At 45.3% G+C, this 19609-nt stretch overlaps 1 protein-coding gene across 3 annotated transcripts in view; it reads right to left on the bottom strand.

Annotated features, from left to right (window-relative positions):
- AMOTL1 (angiomotin like 1) overlaps nucleotides 1–19609 on the bottom strand; it is a 156814-nt gene that overhangs the window by 39719 nt on the left and 97486 nt on the right. For all 3 annotated transcript variants that reach the window (XM_041729970.1, XM_041729971.1, XM_041729972.1), the window contains 3 exons: nucleotides 10535–10826; nucleotides 2768–2912; nucleotides 1506–1595 (listed from right to left, as the gene is read on the bottom strand). In XM_041729970.1, the coding sequence (XP_041585904.1) occupies nucleotides 1506–1595; nucleotides 2768–2912; nucleotides 10535–10826 (527 nt within the window). The remainder of the gene's footprint in view (nucleotides 1–1505; nucleotides 1596–2767; nucleotides 2913–10534; nucleotides 10827–19609) is intronic.

Below are 19609 nucleotides of genomic sequence, written 5' to 3'. Positions count from 1 at the left end.
TTCCATTTTGACCTGAACTAAGTGACAAAATAATATCCCTTGACAAGAAGGCAGAGTACCAGCAGGACACTTCCTCTGCCCAGGCACATGGTCATCCAAAAGCCATATTTTAAAATCCTAAATGCAAAGAGCACAGATGACTCTTCTTTTGAATGAAAGCTCAGATGAGATGGTAGATCGACTGCACCCACAAGAAGAGAAAAACTCTGTTAGGAAGCGAATAATTCAAGACGCTGATACAGCTGTTTATGTAAATCTGAACATAGGCCAAGTCATCTACTATAAGACACTCAAGGAGTCTGCAGCAAAATCCCTTGAAGTATCAGTGTCCATTTGCCAAAACAGAATTTAAAACACGAAACTGAGACCAATAACTAGAGTGCTACCATGAATAAATTTGGGGGAACCAAAGGAGCTCAAACCCAACCAAACAGTATTGGAAATTAGAAAATTTAACTGATTATTTCCCAGCCTTGAAAACATATGGCTGTACTCAGGGGTCAAGCGTCAGAATACCACCATTGTAAGAGGCATGGCCAGTGTCTGAACACATGACTTTCTGTGGTGGGAACCAACTATCTTTAGTTTGTGAGCTCTTGATCCACAATGTTGCTAAGAATGCTGATATGGGGGCACCTAGGTGGCTCAGTGGTTGAGCCTCTGCCTTTGGCTCGGGTTGTGATCCCAGGGTCCTGGGATCAAGTCCCACATCGGACTCCCCGCGAGGAGCCTGCTTCTCCCTCTGCCTGTGTCTCTGCCTTTCTCTCTGTGTCTCTCATGAATACATAAATAAACCTTTAAAAAAAGAAAAAGAATGCTGATACAGAAATAACTTCAATTTTCTAAACAGCTTCAAAAAAAAGATAAGAGTAGGATTTTTACATTTATGATATATAATGGGTTTGCAGAGATTCAATCTCTGATCAATGGCTTCTCAAAACCTATTTGTTTCTATCATGTGCCTCTGGTTAGATGAATAAAATATTCTCCCAATATATCTAGAGGTCCAGGGTTCCAATGATCATTTTATTCTGGACTGCAGTGGGCTCAGTGACTTTTGGAAACAAGCACCACACATGGAGATGCATGATAAGACTCTCGGTACCTTGATGCTGCTAGGGGCAGCCAGTCCGGAACTGTTCAACCTGAGGAGCACAAAACAGGCCAGGAGGACCAGATCCCAACATGGGCCTCCTTCCCTCTCCATGAGGGAGAGTGGTGCCTTATTTAAGTGGTGAGTGCCAGGAAAGACTATGATGTTGCTATTTCCTGGAGGATGTTAGAGAGGAACCATAGGTCAGAAGGACAGAATAAACGTTGCTGAAATAATAGAAATCAACCTTGGCTTTGTGTCTGGCAGACCCAGGCCCCCTGCAACAGCTTCTATGCTACATGAACCAACAAGGAGCAAACAGCCTACTTAAAAACCTACTTAAAATTAACACGACTCTTTCCTCAGGCCCTCAGTTTTTAAGAATACCAATTTGGAGAATGTGGAGACTCACTCTGGGAAGCGTAAAGCCCCTCTGTAGCTCTGTCTTCATGCCCATCATATTCTCTGCTAGACAGCTGCCTATTGGCAGTCTCCAGGCGATCTGTGAACAGAAAAGAAATGGTCATGAAGAAATGCATATGGATTTAAGTCACCATCCCAACCAGAAATGACATACATAGGTGCCAAGAGCTGAGTATGCAGATGCTAAGGCAGGAATCCCAAACTGAATCACTCATGGGGAGAGAAAACATTTTCCAAAATACCCAGAGAAAAGTCTTCAGACGCACATTCTGTGCCTTCCTGCAGTCTAATGTCAGCAGCAAGAGGCAGCTGAGCACAGGATCTGACAACTGCATCTCTGCCTGGAAGGCCAGCAAAACTGTTTGGAAGTCCTTGAAAAGGGGCTGTATCTCCTTGGCCTCAAACCCAGCCCTAGTCTATCCCCAACCACCAGTCCTACGTCTAGCCAGTAGTGGGGAAGCAAAAAATAGAAATAACAATTATGTAAAAACCAAAATTGTTTTAAAAAGGCAAAATGGACCCAATGGATGAAGATTCTATCTACTGAGTTCTATCTTTGCTCAAACCACGTGGTTTGAGACAAGGCAACCAAAAAGTGCCTGGGCTCGCTGGAAGACAAGTAGAATGTTATGGGTTAATCATTCTGTGTGTTGGAGACTGCCAAGATCCTATAGCAGGTAGCTTCCAGCTTTCAAGGAATTTATACATGTCTACTCTTTTCACAACTTGGGAATTTTTTTTTCCCTCCAAGAGGGATACTGTCTAGCTCTATCTTCTATGCTACATCCAGCAAGTATTGAGTGGTGGCTTTCAAAGTGCTACCAAATGACTCAGCCTGGTGTGAGAAGGGTTGGGCATCCAACATTGGTGTTTTCACACAATCTCCTTTGCAAAGTTATGCCTAAGTACTTTTATTTTGTTATTTTTTAAGATTTTGAAGTTATGTTTTTATTTTTATTTTACTGAGGAAATCTGAAGCAGATCATTAGGTATTTTTAAAGCAGAGAAGGAGCTGCACACGTATACTCCCTCACCTTCAGGAACTCGTGCACAGATTGCCACCTCTCGGGCCTAGGGCAGCAACCCACAACCCGCAACCCACAAAGGAGAAAAGAACAATCTTGTTCTTCGAGCACCCCTGCCCCAGGTGGCTGGACTTCCCAAGACTACTGGACACACTGTGAACCTGAAGCCAGGCTACAGCTACACAGGAGTCTGGGGTGGGGAGCATGCAGATGGGGCCGGACGTGCCTCGGAGGTCTCTGTTGAAATCATGAAGCCTCCGGATCTCGCCTTCCAGTTTGTTTCTCATCGCCTTGTCCAGTGATTCTCGCTTGGTAGTGGACTTGACCAGGCTCTCATAGGCTTCTGAAATTCTCTGAAGTTCTTTTTCAAACTGAAAGAAAGAAGTGACGTGAAAGTGAGATTCCTGGCATGCTCCAGTATTGCATTTGTTAGCCTGCCTCTCTGATACTCCGGGTGTGAAGGCCATGTTGCATGTCTACACATCACACAGTCGATTCCACACCCCTTCTGCCCGCTAAGGGCCACATCAGGATCCTGTAAACAGCAGGTTCTCAAGTTTGGCTGGACCACCTGATGCTACCGGTAGAAGTCTCTCAGTACAAGGACCAGGGAGGGGTGAATTTAAACCTAACTTCAACCTCCTGTATTTTGTATGGCAATTTATAACTAGTATTATTCTTCTCACTTTAGGAAAGGGGAAAATATTAATGTACAGAACAATGAAAAAGACCACAAGCAGAACCTGCATTTCCAGACTCCAAGTGCACTGCTCTTCCAGGGACCTCCCCCCTACCCCCCAAGGAATGTAAAACCCACACGAGAAGAGGCATCAGTACACAGCATTTTTAGCCCTTTGTCTATGAACTTACCTACATAAGGACTAAGGACTTGTATCTAATTACATACAAACGCATGACAGAAAACCTCTTTATATGAATGAATTGAAAGATATGGAGTGAAAATCGTTCTTTTTTCGTTTTTCAATAAGTCAAGAGCTGTATGCCTTTAATCTCTGGCAGATTTAAATCTACAACAAGTAGCTGTAATTGTTCTAGCAGGAGTCTTCTACAATAGTGCATTTTTTGAAGTAGACATCAAGAACTCTCATTTTACTCTTGCATCGCATAAATGTAAGAGAGAGGAGCATGGAACCTCCATGCGCTGCTGCTCTGAGTTGGACCAGAGGCCAGATGGGGAGGGCTGAAGCACTAACACCCCTCACTGGACACCGAGACCTGCACTGTGTTTTCACTTGGTCCACAGGAGAGCCATGCCACCAGGAGCCAGACTCCCTCACTGCCTGTACCCCAACTGCTCAGATCAGAAAGTCCCTGCTGAGATACCTAGAAATAATACACATCCTGATACAGCAGGTATCTACAGCACGTCTTCTATGTGCCTGGGTGCCAACGATACAGAAACAAGTAACATCATTTCTGGTCTTGGGGAGCTCACGGTCTAGCACTGGCCTCTACCCAGGCACACGTACTTCTCCAAAGCAACATGGTCAGGGCTGTGGCAGTTCTGTATGCTCTCACAGCCTCGAGATAAAGTCACTTTGCAGGGGTAAGAAGAGGTTTCTTTAAAAAAAAAAAAAAAGATTTCAGGATATGCCTGGGTGGCTCAGTGATTAAGCATCTGCCTTTGGTTCAGGTCATGATCCCAGGGTCCTGGGATGGAGTCCTGTATCAGGCTCTCTGCAGGGAGCCTGCTCCCTCTGCCTATGTCTCTGCCTCTCTCATGAATAAATAAAATCTTTAAAAAAAAAAGAGAGAGAGAGATTTCAGAGAAAATGTCACTTAAAATAAGCCTTGAAGGATGAACAGGACTTTGCCAAGCAGGAAAGGCCAAAGAGTGCCATCGCCAAAAGAAAGGGCAAGAGCCACGGCACAAGGCCATGAAAGAAAGTGTGTGTCTCTGATGTTAGAGGTAGTCCAGGGATGAGAGCGGGACATTAGGAAGCACCTCGGCCCAAAGGAAGGACTTCAGGGGCATGGGAGGTAGATTATGGAGGGTGGAGGGTTATAAGCAGCTGGGCAGCAGGACCCTGTCTGAGGTTTTAAAGAGATACCACTGAAGGAAGAGGTTGTGCATGGGGGTAGGAGAGGAAGCCAGAGGAAATGAGCCCAGGTGAGAAGCTCACATGAATAGCTCGATGACAGATGACAAGGGCAGGAACCAGCACAACTGAAAGAACAAACTGTAAAGATGCTGATGAGTCAACAGATCTTCGAGAGAGTGCTCGGGATGGTAAAGGAGAAGGATGAACAAACACACACACAAGCATTTGGCGCTTAGAAGACTAAGTGATGAGACACCCCAAACAGGTGACAAGAAGCTTTCACAGAGCCAGGAAACCAGGCTAGGTTTGGAGGCACCCTGTCTGAGGTGCCTGCAGAGCTGCTGGCAAGCATTTCTGGGGAGCAGGGTTCCACCAGAAGTGGGAGAGGGGTTGTGTCACTGTGTTGCTGTGTCCAGATGATAGCTGAAGTTAGAAAGCGGAGACCACTTAGGGAGATGAGCAAAAGATGAGAGAGAGCCCAGGATGGAGCAAGTTGGGGGAGGTGTTGGGGAGGGCATGGGGGGGATGGAAGGCGGGGGTGGAATATCCACACTGCTCAGCAGGTGCAACAGAGGAGCCAATGAGCGAGATGGAAAGCCGGCAGTGCCATAAACTTAAGGAGAGAGGATGGGGTCAGTGCCCCAGAGGTTACAATGGAACCAGGAAGACACATCTGGGAAGAGGCCAGTGAGGAGGCTGGATATCATGGGGACTTCCACAGAGTGGCCACCAACTACCATGAGATCTTCCCAAAGGTCTCCTCATACCAGAGCTGGTTCTTTCATGGGACCCCTCCTTTCAATAGGCCTTTCTGTTTCTTCCAAAGATACCATGAATTATTGGTAATGGGGCAGCAGAGAGAACATGTCCTGACTCCTGTTCATAGCCCTTCCCACAAATTATGTTCCTTCCTTTTAATTTTTGTTTTCCAAAGAGATAGCTCCAAAATGTACCACCATTTCTATGTAAATTTCACCTAAAAAAGATGGCCGTTGTTTTCAGACAGATGGGCATGCCTCAGGGATGGACAGTTCCCTTCGGGGGCCAAAGGGTGTCACCTTGTGCTAGGGAAGCCAGCACAGACCCTGAGGCGTCCCCCAGGAGGCTGATGCTCCTGCTTCCCATCCAGGACAACCAGGAAGCCTTCCCTTAACTCCACAGGACACAGGAACTTTTCTGGAGTTGATTTCGTTCACCTGCCCAGAATTCTGTTGTGCATGTGACTGTCACATCTCCCATCTGTCAACCCCTTGAGTGTAGAAACATCCCTCAGGGCCTACAACAGTGCCCTTTCCCTGACAAACACAGATCAATGAATGAATCTTCAAACATAGGACTCTTAAAGATAGACTCAGGCACTAATAAACTACACCCGATCGTGCATTCGCTCCCTTCCGCAAAGAATTTCCCTTTGCACACTAAGGAAATTGTAGGAGCCCTACAGTGGCATGGTTTACTCTTCCAAAACTCAAAGCATCAGGACCCGGGATATACTTGTAGCTGCGCAGTAAGGCCAAGGGTCTCAGTTCAGGACAAGGTACTTCCTGTGGGAAGTGCCAGCTGTCATGATGGAGACATTACTCCCCTTTGGTGTGGTTAGAGAAGACAGAGCTATGGCCAAGGTAGGAAGTTCAAGGGGGTGCAGATTTTGGTTCAGCAGAAGGGAGACTTTCCTAACTATGTTTTCTGGAAGTATGCCCAGTAGGGAGCTTCTCTCCTCTGGGCATTCAAGAAAAAGATGAATGATCTCCCTTCAAGGACATGAAGCGAGGATCCCTAAGGGGTCGGAAACTGGCAGAGAATTTTAAGAATGTTCAGTCTAAAGCTCTATGATTTGATTGTACACTCCTTCAGAACAGGAACCATATATCTTCATGTCCGGAACATGTGAACCCCCCTGATGTTCGTTAGAGATGAGGGGAAGGCTGGACAGGCTGGCTTTCATATAACCCACCCACCCTCAAGCCTCCCAGGCCAGTTCAGAGTCCCAGTACAACCCAGTGAAGACAGCCCTGGGTTTGCCTCCACGGCACCCACCTACCTTCCAGCCGATGTCAGGAGGCTTTCAGGCCAAGTGGCATAGGCCACGGAATCCCACAGGGAAGCACTCCCTTGTTCCAGAAACAGAACTAGGAGCAGAGTGGGAAGCCTGGAGAAAACCTGAGCCGTTCCAAGCTCTAGATACTGGTATCTTCCCTGGGCCCCTTCAAGCGCACAGCCCAGAGACCTGCAGGACAAAGACTGGCCACAGATGGCCCCACAGATGCACCGCTGCTGCACTGACCACAGACCAGGGTCCTGACGCAAGCAAGCCCAGGGAACCATCAATACTGGCTCCATCCCTTCAAATGCCCATGTGTGCCTTGATGGCTTCTGAGACTGACCCTACCAACAGCCCACAGTCCGGTCCCACTAATTAGGTTTAGCTATTAATTAGGTTTCAGGGAAACTGGGAGGAAAGAGGAGCAAATAAGTGACCAAAAGGAAAACCTACAAATAGCTTCTCTTTCTGGGGGTCCTCAGCCGTCATTCCAACACCAACAGCGATAATCACCACCTTGCACTTCTCTGGAAACAGGGTCTTCCTCTCTAGGCCGCGCTCTGGCATGCTCACACTCTCAGTTTAGTCATGCCTTCCTGCCTTTTTTTTTTTTTTTTTTTGATAGAACACAAGCAGGGGGAGCAGCAGGCAGAGGGAGAGGAAGAAGCAGGCTCCCTGCTGAGCAGAGAGCCCAACATGGGGCTTCACTCCAGGACCCTGGGATCATGACCTCAGCTGAAGGCAGACACTTAACTGACTGAGCCACCCAGGTGCTTTCTCTCTTTCTTTTTTTTTTTTTTTTAAATTTATTATTTATGATGGTCACACACACACACACACACACAGAGAGAGAGAGAGGCAGAGACACAGGCAGAGGGAGAAGCAGGCTCCATGCACCGGGAGCCCGATGTGGGATTCGATCCCGGGTCTCCAGGATCGCGCCCTGGGCCAAAGGCAGGCGCCAAATCGCTGCGCCACCCAGGGATCGCCACCCAGGTGATATGTAAGGTCCATCAGAAGAGCTAGAACAAACCTCATGGTTATGCCCTAGCTAGCTGTAAGGGTGGCAAAGTCACGGGCATGTGTGCAAGTGCTTATATGGGGATTGCTTCTGGCAGTGCCATCAGAGTAAAAACAGGTACTTGTTAATTGATAATAAGAAAAAAGACAGTGTTCAGGAGAATTATCCAAAACTTGGGAATAAAGTAAAAAGATGATTTCCTGATATTTTAAATGTCACACTAGAGCTTTATCTAAGCCTGCTTCAGGGTCATCTGAATCTCAGGGAATATAGCTTTATTTGATTTGCTATTCACAAATTGACTAGATCCCATTTATTTTACAGCTTTGAAAAGTTATAAATTAAGTTGTACTAAACTAAGAAGAGACTTTTTTTCTTGTTCAGTAGAGAATATAACCCAGATATTAAGGTTTAATTGCCTCGTGGTGCATGAATCAGCATTGTATTTGACCTGGCACTCTTATTTCAGCATTCATTTTCTCCACTGACTATATAAATGAAATTTCTCATATCCTCATGGAACTGGCTTTGTATTTCTGCTAGTTTGTGCTTTAATAAATTGAAACATTGAAAAAAAAAAAAAACGAGGCCATGGCTAGGGCCTGTCATTAAAAATTCATCTATTTCTGGTTTTGCCCTTACAACGAATCTCCACGAAGGCTCCCAACACCATGAGGATCTGAGACTGGATGTTATTGCTGGCACTCGGTGGCCACATCCTCTGGCACTGTACGTGTCTCCACCTGAAGCAGGGTCATCCTCACCGAGAAGTGAGGTCATCATCTTATCCGATGGTCCCCGCCCCAGACTTGCTGACAGATGAGCCAAGCCATGCAGCCCATGTGCCGGGAAGACCTGGAGCAAGGCCCACCTCAGGGACAAGCCACAAAATGTTAAGTCACAGACTCCATGCAGCCGTTGGGTCTCTTGCTCCTAAGTTGTTAACAAACAGCCAGGGAACTACTGATTAATACAGCAGCGTCCAGCAAAACCTGGGTGTTCAAACTAACAAGTCCAGTTTGACTGGTTAATGGTGTGATGATTATAGAACCATTTATAATATTCAAGGGACAGAAGGAGTTTTGAGTTCCAGAAGGGAAATAACTTTTGATTTTTTCCTCTTTCAATCATCAAAATCCTTTTGGCCACAATGTTTAAGAATTATCCCCTGTGCAGGGAAGCTGAGTCCCTGGGAGATTTGATTTTGTTTTTCAAAACAGACATGTGCACCGAAATCGAGAGGGAGACGTTTTAACAGGTCAGTGAAAAGTACATGTTAATAAAGAAGTCAAGGAAGAAAAACAAGACCTCCCAATTTCTGCACCTTCCACATAACTATTCAAAGACAGCCAGGGAAAGACCCAGAACCAAACTGCGCTCAGGTGGGTCTGCATAAGACAGGTCTGCCACAGGGCTTCGTTAGGAAGAAGAAAGGTCTACTTATTTCCCAGGAGGGACTGGGAAAGTTCCCTCTCAAAGTTCCCAAAGTTCAGATGGCGGCTGGAAGGAAGCTGCCCCGGGAGGTATACGAGGCAGGCTTGGGCCTGAGCAGTGACTTACAGCCAAGGCCACGAGACAGTGTGCTGGTTTCCTAGCTGCTGGGGTACGACTAGGGTGGGAGTGAGGCCACAAACTTTGGACAGCCCATTTGTTTCTGGCTTTCATTTCTTTTTTTCCCTCCAGGGAAGGCATCCAGAGCTCTCTAAGCCAAGTCTGGTCTTGACTCCAGAGAGCTGCAGACCTTTTTGGTGGAAGCTCTGCACGAACGTGCTGGGGCAGATTCTGTCTGTGAACATTTGTACCATCAAACCCACTGCTTCCAGCCATGCAGTGCCAGGAAATCAGAGGCCCTGACCACTCCGAAATGCTGACCAGCAAAAAGACCACACCTTAACCTAAGAGGTGAACAGTCCACCGGCCAGCTAGCCAGGAGCATTAACTGTCATTTGGGACCAAATGGCAATACTCCTGTAGTCAGGCAGCATTTCTATTCCTACCTTTTCTCTTTATAAAAGCCCCTGATTGTCCAGGACAGAGCCAGGTACTTAGACTCTTATAAGGCCACTCCTAACACACAGGCCTCCTGGCTTCCAGAAAGGAAACTCTAGTGCCCTGTGGCTCTGCTGCCCCAAAATACCCTATATTGCCTTTGCCCCCTTCACTCTTCTGTTCTCCCAGAGGAATTTCAGAGGCTGACGCGTGGGTCATCATGAAATCACTGCCTATGCCAGTTCATCTTGCTGGAGGCTTTCCTACATGGCTCTCAGCATAAAGCCCTACGAACGAAGGCCGCCACACACCCTGGTGTCCCCATGACACTGACATGGGCTGGAATTGCATGGCATCTCCCCACCTGACAAATGCCAAACAGAAGGATGGATGGTGGGCAGTAACTGGGACCCTGTTCTTGGTCTTGAGGCCATGCTGCTTCCTGCAGAGACCAGCTAATGAAACCAGCACAGCAATCATTGAGGTTCCTGGATGTCAAAACAAACCTGTCTCTCCCAACTCACTCCTCTGTGTTCCCTTCAGTGCACCTCTTCCAACCGTCCACCTGGGGAAATACTACTTACCTGTGGGTCTCAGGCCCAAGGCCACACCCCTACCATACCTCCTGCAAGCGCCTAACATTCTACTGCAGGTAGGAGCTTGGGTGACTTGCCCACTTTGGGACTATAAGTTCTTCTAAGGCAGGCCCTGTATCCTATTTCTTTATCTCCCTAAAGCTCTGCACAGTGCCTGGCATCAAAAGGGGCTGCTGCTGGCCACTGCGTCAGTGCATCCCCCACCCCATAAACAGGTAAAAAAAAAATTCTGTCCCCTCCAGAGAACCATCTCCCTCTCCTGCCTCCTACGAAGGTCACATACCTTGTGGAGCTTGTCAGCATTGTCGTAGTAACCCTGAAGTTCCTGGTGAAGCACCCGGTTTTCCTCAGTGAGGATCTCCACCATCTGCTGGGCTCGCTCCACGATGGCAAAGGCATCAGGACCAAGCTGCTGGCTGGGTGAGGCGGCCGGTGGAGGCTGCGGAGCAGCCAGGGTCATGGGAAGCGGCAGTGGCAAGGACACGGAGTGCAGTGGCCCACTGACAGGGGGGTTCTGGGAAGACATCGGGCTGTGCTGCTGTACTGTCGATGGGAACGGGAGCTGGCAGGGACGGCTGCAAGGGAAGTGGAGACTGGGCATGAGACCCCAGGAAAGCAGTGGGAGGAGAAAGTCCCAATGAGACATGGACTAGCGACAGGCCCCTGCTTCCACGGGTCATCAGTGCCCTGTGCTGGCAGGTCCGGGCCCTCACCCACAGACAGATAACATGATCGCCCTCTGGATCAGCACCATTTTGGTGGCCAGGCCCTGCTCTCACGAAGCTCACGTTTTTGGGGACAGAAACAGGCAAGTCATCATGCAAAGCCAGGTCACTGCAGAGTAATGGGACAGGAGGGACTGAGTGTCTAGTTCATACTGAGAGGTCAGGGGAGGAGACGCGGGTGCCTGAGCTGAAGTCTGAATGGCAGACTGGATAGAATTAGTGGCTGGGGAAAGGGGGCCAAGGGGAGGAAGACAGTATTCCAGGTAGGGGAATTAGCAGGTGTATGGGGCCTAAATCAGGACTTAGCCAAGCACCAAGCATGAGAGAGAGAGAGAGAGAGAGAGAGAGAGAGAGAGAGAGAGCGCCAATATGAAGCAGCGTCAGCAAAAGTGGTACAAGGTAAGACCAGGGCAATGGGCAAGGGCCTTTGTAAGCCAAGGTCAACCCTGTGCTTAGGGTGCAGCCTATGGCCTGTGGGGGAGTTGGCCAATGAGTGGTGTGGGGATGGGACGCACAGTGGCTAGAATGGACGAAGGGCACCCCGCAGGAAGGCCAAGGTGTGGCCTAGGGGAGAACCCAGGGAGTCTCACGGGGCAGTAGCAGGAGGGAAAGCAGGGAGGATTTCCAGATACATCTGGATATATCACGGACAGGGAGAGAGGTGAGGAAAATTTAAAAATCACTCCTAGATTTGGGGCTTTACACCAATGGACGGACGAGGGTTACCTTCCAATGAAATGGACAAGTCTTAGGGAAGAGACAAGTCTTTTGTTTTGATTTGCCAGGCTGAGAGGTCTGGGGCTCTTAGCCATATTATAAAGAAGGTTCAAAGCCCAGGCACTAGCTCCTCAATCTGAAACCATGAGCTGCCATCTCTGGCTTTGTCCCAGTTGTCCCCTCATCGCTATTCTGTTACCTGTTCCATAAGAATCGTCGTATTTTCTCTCGCCTAAGCCAAGGGCTCCCACCACCACTTCTGCAGGTGGAAGCAGCAATGATGGTCTAGGTGGCTAGTTCTTCAACCTCAGCTGCCTGTCTTCTGCAGACTCAGGAAAATCCATTTTCTTAGTGACCTCCCTGACCTTTTAGGTCTCTCAGTCTGGGAACTGGACTGTGAAGAATTATCAGCATCCCTAAACTACCCACATTCTGCATCACAGGGTGGAGTCCTCTGGAGATCCAGCTCCTGCTTCCAATTCTTGACACTTATGTCTCCTCTCGTGATTCGTGGCCAGCTGTAGCCAAAGCTCTCAGAGTATCCACCCCCCCCCCACTTTCCCCAAGAGGCTGACCTGGCCTTCTATTTTCCTTCTAAATAGATTTTGCAGGAATGTTTTTGGACCCTGTCAGCCTCTATATTGCTCATTTTGTAAGCATCTCTTGTAGCTAGGATTCCTCCTGGCAGCTAAATGTTGCATCGCACTCTAGAAGAAAATTTGGCGAGGGTCACTTTAGCCCTAAGTGGATATGCAGACATTCATAAAGATGACCTCAGAAGAAATCCAGCAGATCCTAACAACATGACCTGCCAAAGGCCTTGCTTTGGTAACAAAGACCAGAGCTCTCAACCTCACTCAGAAGGTATTTCCCAACTAGATTTCCTTAAGCCTCCAATCAGGAAGCCCCTTCCATTTCCTGTTGGATCTAAGTTCCCCAAGGCAAGGTGGAGAACCACGGAGCTCAATTTGATCCTTGAATCCTTAAGTGACCTCCATCTTCCAGGCATCCTCAGATTTCAGGAAAGAATGCTGTCAGTGGGGAGATGTGAACCACCCCTCCTCCTTCCCGCTCTGTACTATATATAACTGTCCATCTATCTCTTTAGAAATAAAATGTTTCTGCATTTTGATAAATTTGTGCCCCTTCTGTGCTGACAGGTGTATGTGAATATGTGTTTTCCTATGTGTATGACGTCCAACTCCATGGCAAGGGTGAAATGCTCCTGAGTGTTATTCATAAGGCCCAGTTTTCACTCCAGATTACAAGAACTCTTATCAAGTATGGATTTCCCCAAACCCCAAATCTGTTATTGAAGAAGTGTACCCCTACAGGCTGGCTAAATCCTACGGTGTATGGAAAGAGGTTGCCTTGGAAGAAGCCAAACACCACATGTTACACGGCCTTGATTCAAAGGCAGATGCCTGTTCCCAGCCTCAAGTACTCCCTTCACACTTTGTCCAAGGCAAGGGACAAATGTGGCATGTCTCCTTGGAGCCAAGGTGGGCAAAGATGAGGCTGAAGCACGGGCCTTCCCTTTGAGCCAGGCAACTTTGGGCTGGGGCACCTATCTTTTAACATTTCTTAAACTCTGGGATTTGGGACTCACTTACGGTCAATGGTGGGTTTATCTTCTCATCTTTTTCTGATCTAGAACAAAAAGGAAGTGTTTCCTGAAAGCCAGTTTAAGCCATCCACGATGGTGACTAGATGGTGATGAGTGGCAATGCAGGAAAACAGGTGTTTGCCAGGATTAGAGGGCAGAAAAGAACTTATTTTTTCAAAATGGGAACTCTTCTACTAAAGAGAACACTGACCTCATAAATAACTCAGTTACACATTCAATAAATCCCACAACACAGTGGCTGATGCGCAGGCAGGACAGCAAACTTCTATTCCTTGGCTCCGCTACTCAGCCAATGGCTTGGTGAAATCAAAGATCTGGACCAGGTGGATTTAAGCTTAGTGTAAATGAGGGGGAGAGAAGAGTGTTGGGACAGGACAGGACAATTGCCCATGAGATCATATGAGGAACAACCCATCCTTAGATTCCAATGATATTGCTATTGATCGGTCATGTCCCTACCAATGGGGACACAGAGAAAAGGGAAAAAGATGGAATAGGAGCCAATATGTATTGCAAAACACCTGTGTATAGAATTCTATGCTATCATTATCTACTTGTGAGCCTACTGTCCCTGTAGTTTGTGAAGTCACAGAGCTAGCTTATTTGATACCATGTGTCTTGGTTTCCTGGGACTATGTACTACTTAGCTCAATGCTACAGGACTTGAGGGGTTAACAATATGGATAAAGCCCAGCACAAAGCAAGAACTGGACAAATGTGAGCTATAATCACCATTACTACTATCCTCTGAATCCCATAGCCCCTTAAAAAAAAAAAAAAAGCCTAGCACTGAGTGTTGCATGCACGAGAATTCCAATAAATGCTAACCCTTATGGCAGTAACTCATTTTAACCTTTATAATTGCCTTTTAAAGTAGGTCTCATTGTCAGCCCATTTAGAGGAGAAAAACAAAGCATAGGATGGTAACTTTACAAAATGTCATAGAAATAACAGGATCATAAAGGAGATCCACACCTGGTCTTTCTGATTCAGGAGTCCACTCAGTTCACTATTTCCCTAGCCTGGTGAGAGCAGGGAGGGAAGGCAGCCACCCTTTGGTCCTTCACTCCTGGGTTCCTGAGGCCCAGTCTGAGCAACCACAGCCCAGGAAGGAGTCCAGGATTATACCCTAACACAAAAGCGTCACACCTTCAGCAGGCTCAAGCAGCCTCAGAGGAAGCATGAAGGCTGAAAATCAGCGTTTGAGTTGTTCTTGTGGATTATTCCTTACAGTCCACATTATTATTTTTCATAAGCTAGTGTCCTGTCTGCAGAGCATTCAACTAAAACTTATTGTGGGTCTATGCTATCTGTCAGGCACCACATATCATCACCTGACTTAATGCTCACAAAACCTGAGGCAGGTACCACCAACAGATCCTGCTCCTTTCTCAAGGAACTCAATAAGCCTTGAAATACTGCAGAAAGTGACCTTTTCCATGTGCCATCCAACTGACCAGTAAGTGACCAGTTACTTAAATATGTCTGAGCAAAGCTAAGTCCACAATGATGTATTTAAAAACAAAAACAAAAAACAACAACAACAAAAACCCCCAGCAGTTAGAGTCACATCTAAGAGACAAAATGGGGGTCATGTGGGGAAGTCTTATAGTCTGGCCCTCCATCGTCAATGACTTGGATCATGCTGCACAGAGCCTGACCCCAGAATTGGTATCCATTTCTTTTTGTTGTTGTTGTTTTGTTTTTTGGGGTTTTTTTGTTGTTGTTGTTGTTTGTTTTTTTTTTGTTTTTTTTTGGTATCCATTTCTTTTTTCCAAACTTAAAATCAGCTGAAATCACAATCCTGACAACCTACCACCACTGGCCTCTATCACATTTCTTGTTCCCTGAATTTTGATTTAAATGTAATATTATTTGATTTTTTTACATGTGTCTTTTCTCTCAAATTTTTATCATGCATGTTTTTTAAGGATAGAAAATTATGACTTATACTAGGTTGGTACCCAATACATTTGTGTCAGTTGATTTGGTCCCTAAGCCCAAGACCAAGTTGGGAAGCCACCTATGCTTGATGTGCTTTCAAACAATGGCTAAACTGTCAACATTGTATCATTAAAGAAGAGATCTAGGGGGTTTAGGTTGGTTCTGGATCATTGGTTCTAGTTAGAATCTCAAATCATGATGTTGCCAATAAAATAACATAGCTCCATGTCACTGTCCCTCTTTTTTAAAAGTTTTATTTATTTCTTTGAGAAAGGGAAAGAGGGGGAGAGAGAGAGAGTGCACAGGAGCATGAGCAAAGGGGAGGGGGCAGAGGGAGAAACAGACTCTCTGCTGAGCAGGGAGCCCAATGTGGAGCTCATCCCAGGACCCTGACATCATGACCTGAGCCAAAATCAAGAGTCAGATGTTTAACCAACTGAGCCACCCAGATGCCTCATCATTGCCCTTCTTAATGTATTTGGGGTCACAAATGAAACTTAAGACAGAAGTTAAGACAAAGTCATTTGGATTGGGGAAACAGGGTCATTGGTGACCTCTAATCAACAGTCCACTTGCTCCTCTGTACACACCACAAGCCTTCATACACTAGCTCATTTATAAATGAATGAATTTATATGAATTTACATGACATCTGTACGTAAGTGTGCCACATTAGCATTTTATATCCACTGTGTCAATGATTTCTCACAAACTTGGGCATTCATTGCTCTCATGCCATATACTACCCCATTTTTAAAGTATACAAACTTTAGGATTCACAAAACTGAGATCTTACTCTTTACACAAAGAAAAAAAAAAAGGCTTTGAACTAGGTGGTTTAGAACCCATCATGCCAAGGCTACCTCCCATGTTAGTACAGGACGGCCCTTTTCCTTAGTATGATGGTTCTTTTTTCCACTTTTGCTTTTTTCTAACCATGGACTCATGGGCGAGTTTTTAACTTCACCTTTAAGTGATGATGATAACATCTACCTCACAGGATTGTTTCAAGAATTAAATGAGATAAGGAATATAAAGCATCCCACATAGTGTCTATCTTTAGGGAAGTTCTTGATACTTGTTAGTCTGTTGTTAGTACACACTGCTGATGGGTGTTAGGAGAAAGGCAAGAAGTGCCACCCCTGAGTGTTCCTTCCTCTTCAAACACCATGTGATGAGAATCACAGTTCCTAATCCTCAAACTCAATAAGGAATCCCACACTCCAGCACCACAGAATCTCTGACTTTTGAAGAGCTTTCTTGCAATGCAATGCAGAATAAAAGTGCAGTTTCAAGGTGATGTCTGGACATGTCAGGGCCCTCTCTCTAGGACACAAAGTCTTACCTTCTTTGAGATCTGTGCAGTCCCAAAGAGTAGCCACATTTGCTGAACACCTGAAATGTGGCTAGTCCAAACTAAAATGTCCAGGAAGTGCAGAATATACATCAAAATCTGAATATTTAGTGCAAAAAATGTAAAATACCTCATTAATAGTTTTAAGATTTTATTTATTTATTCATGAGAATACACAGAGAGGAGAGAGAGAGAGAGAGAGAGAGAGAGGCAGAGACACAGGCAGAGGGACCAGCAGGCTCCATGCAGGGCGCCTGACGTGGGACTCGATCCCAAGTCTCCAGGATCATGCCCTGGGCTGAAGGCGGCGTTAAACCGCTAAGCCACCGGGGCTGCCCTCATTAATAGTTTTTATGTTGATTACCTGTTGAAATAATGGTATTAGCTAACTAAAACATGTTTTTAGAAACATATTTTTATATTACATCTTAGAGGGTTAAGTAAACTATGTTTTAAAATTAATTTCACTTGTTTTCTTTTAAAAGATTTTAAAAATGTGGCTGCTTTTTAAGTACATATGTGGCTCATAACTATACTTCTGTTGGACAGCACTGCTGTAGATCATACCACACGTACACCAAAAAGCCTCACTTGGGAGATAATTCCAGAATTCTGTAACCATCAGAGCAACTCATACAAACAGACCAGTGATCTGTTCCCTCTCTGCTATCCCTATATCCTCAAGCGTCAAGAGTGATCAGCAAGTATGTTCAACATATGAAACTATCTGTTCATCTACAATTAGGCCATCATGCTAACATTCAATATATTTGGCTTGTGTGATTAACAATTAAAAAAATTTTAGGGATCCCTGGGTGGTGCAGTGGTTGGGCGCCTGCCTTTGGCTCAGGGCGCGATCCTGGAGACCCGGGATCAAATCCCACGTCGGGCTCCTGGTGCATGGAGCCTGCTTCTCCCTCTGCCTATGTCTCTGCCTCTCTCTCTCTCTCTCTGTGTGCGACTATTGTAAATAAATAAAAATTAAAAAAAAATTTAAATGTGGCAGGAAAATAAACATCAATGGGTAAATAGAGGATGTGATCAAGGACTTCAAAAGAGAAAATGCACCAGCTAAATACATTTTCCAAAGCAAACTTATTAACAGAGATATAAAATCAAAACAACTTCTTTCAGTTTATTGACATTAGCAATTCGGTTCAGTAAGTTTTCACTGAGTCCCAAGAAAGGACTTTTAAAAAATCGTATCTCTTCTATATATAAGGACTTCACCTAGTATGCATGAAACACAATGCACAGAAAAGTGACTAGAAGAAAATATAACAAAAAGTCAGAGTGGCTAATGCTAGGTGATGGGATTGTGGATTTTTCTTCCTTGTCCTGTTTTTCTTTATATGATTTCCACAATGAACACATCTGGCTACTTTTTTAAAAAATCCATTATCTAAGATTACTTAGATACATGTACATTGTGGAAAATTAGAAACTAAAGACAAGCCAAAAAAAAAAATCTGCATTACTATTTTGATAATCAGAGGAAGTAAACAAAATGAGATAAAAAGAATTTAAAAACAAGATGAAATAATAAAGGGCTTCTTGGCCCATGGTGAAGAGGTTCAAGGGTTAAGACCTGTCCTTCAGCAAAAATACCTCCTATTTCCACAGTTTTCCCACTTAAGAGTATTCTCTTCTGATCTTCTGACCCTCCAAGAAACGCAAAGAACAGAGTACCTAACCCAGGTTATCTCTAGATAATGGGACTGCTGATAATTTCTACTTTCCTTCTTTTTCTTTTTTCTTTTTTTTTTTTTTTTTTTTGCGGGAAGAAAAATCAGTATTAAGAACAATCAGCTGTAACAAGTTGCAGATAAGGAAAGGACTCAGAGAATTTACACAATTTACTACAAAATGGAAGAGCCAGAACTCATAACCCCTCAATCTTCTCCCAAACCCATATCCCCGCCCAGACCGGGTGGTTGTGCAGACACCAGTAATACTCTTAAATGTCCAAATGAAGACTCAAATCTTGTGTAAACTAAGATCAGATTTATTTCTATGCAGGATGAATAGAGAGACAAGCCTCTTGTTTGAAGAAGTCACTCATTTAATTCATTATAGCTGCAATTGTGTTAGGTTTCCTGAGACAGTAACCTGAATTTGATCCTGGCTTCTAAAATTCCCATACTGCAGAGCTGTTTCTCAGAATAAGCAGCATTTTACTTGGCTCACCCAGCCATGATTCAGCTTAAAAACTGTAGAAACTCCTGAGTTCTAATGCCGGTATTCCAAACACATGTTTAGCTGGTGTAATTTAAATAGAGCTCCATAGCCTCATTTTTGTTAAGGGCAACACACAGTTTTTAATCCAACAACCTTGGGTTTGGCTTACCTTTTGTCCTACACAGCAATTCATTTTCATAACTGTATAAATCACCACTTTGGAAACACTCTTACTCTGACAATTCTCCTTCCTGTTCCAGGCATTTCCAATTTGAAGATGGGCCCATTAGGCATTCTTTCTTGTAATATGATGCATTCCAAACCTGAAGCCCACCAAGTAAGCCCTGCTCTCCCACACACATCTTTGGGCTCATTCATGTTTTAAACTGCACTCTGGTTGCACAGTTGGATCGATATGAGTTTCTTGAAGAGAGTTGTTGTCTCTCTTTAATTTGTCACATGCACTCCTTGGCTGGATCCCCTTTTGTTCCCTTCCTCTTCACTGTACCCTCATTTGGCATGTTCCCAGATAATGTCATCTATCCTAAAGAAAACCAACCCTGGAGATTTCTCTGGAGAAAAACACTCAGTGCATTTTTAGAGAAAAATATGATCAGGACACCTGGGTGGCTCAGTGGTTGAGCATCTGCCTTTAGCTCAGGTGGTGATCCTGGGGTTCCGGGATTGAGTCCCGCATTGAGCTCTTCACAGGGAGCCTGCCTCTCTCTCTCCCTACATCTCTGCCTCTCTCTGTGTTTCTCACGAATAAATAAATAAATAATCTTAGAAAAGAAAGAAAAGAAAGAGAAAAGA

Source organism: Vulpes lagopus, chromosome 15 (assembly GCF_018345385.1).
Source record: "Vulpes lagopus strain Blue_001 chromosome 15, ASM1834538v1, whole genome shotgun sequence".
NCBI classification, from domain to species: domain Eukaryota; kingdom Metazoa; phylum Chordata; class Mammalia; order Carnivora; family Canidae; genus Vulpes; species Vulpes lagopus.
Note: the sequence above shows the minus strand (reverse complement) of the source record. Positions and strands in the feature narration are given on the sequence as shown.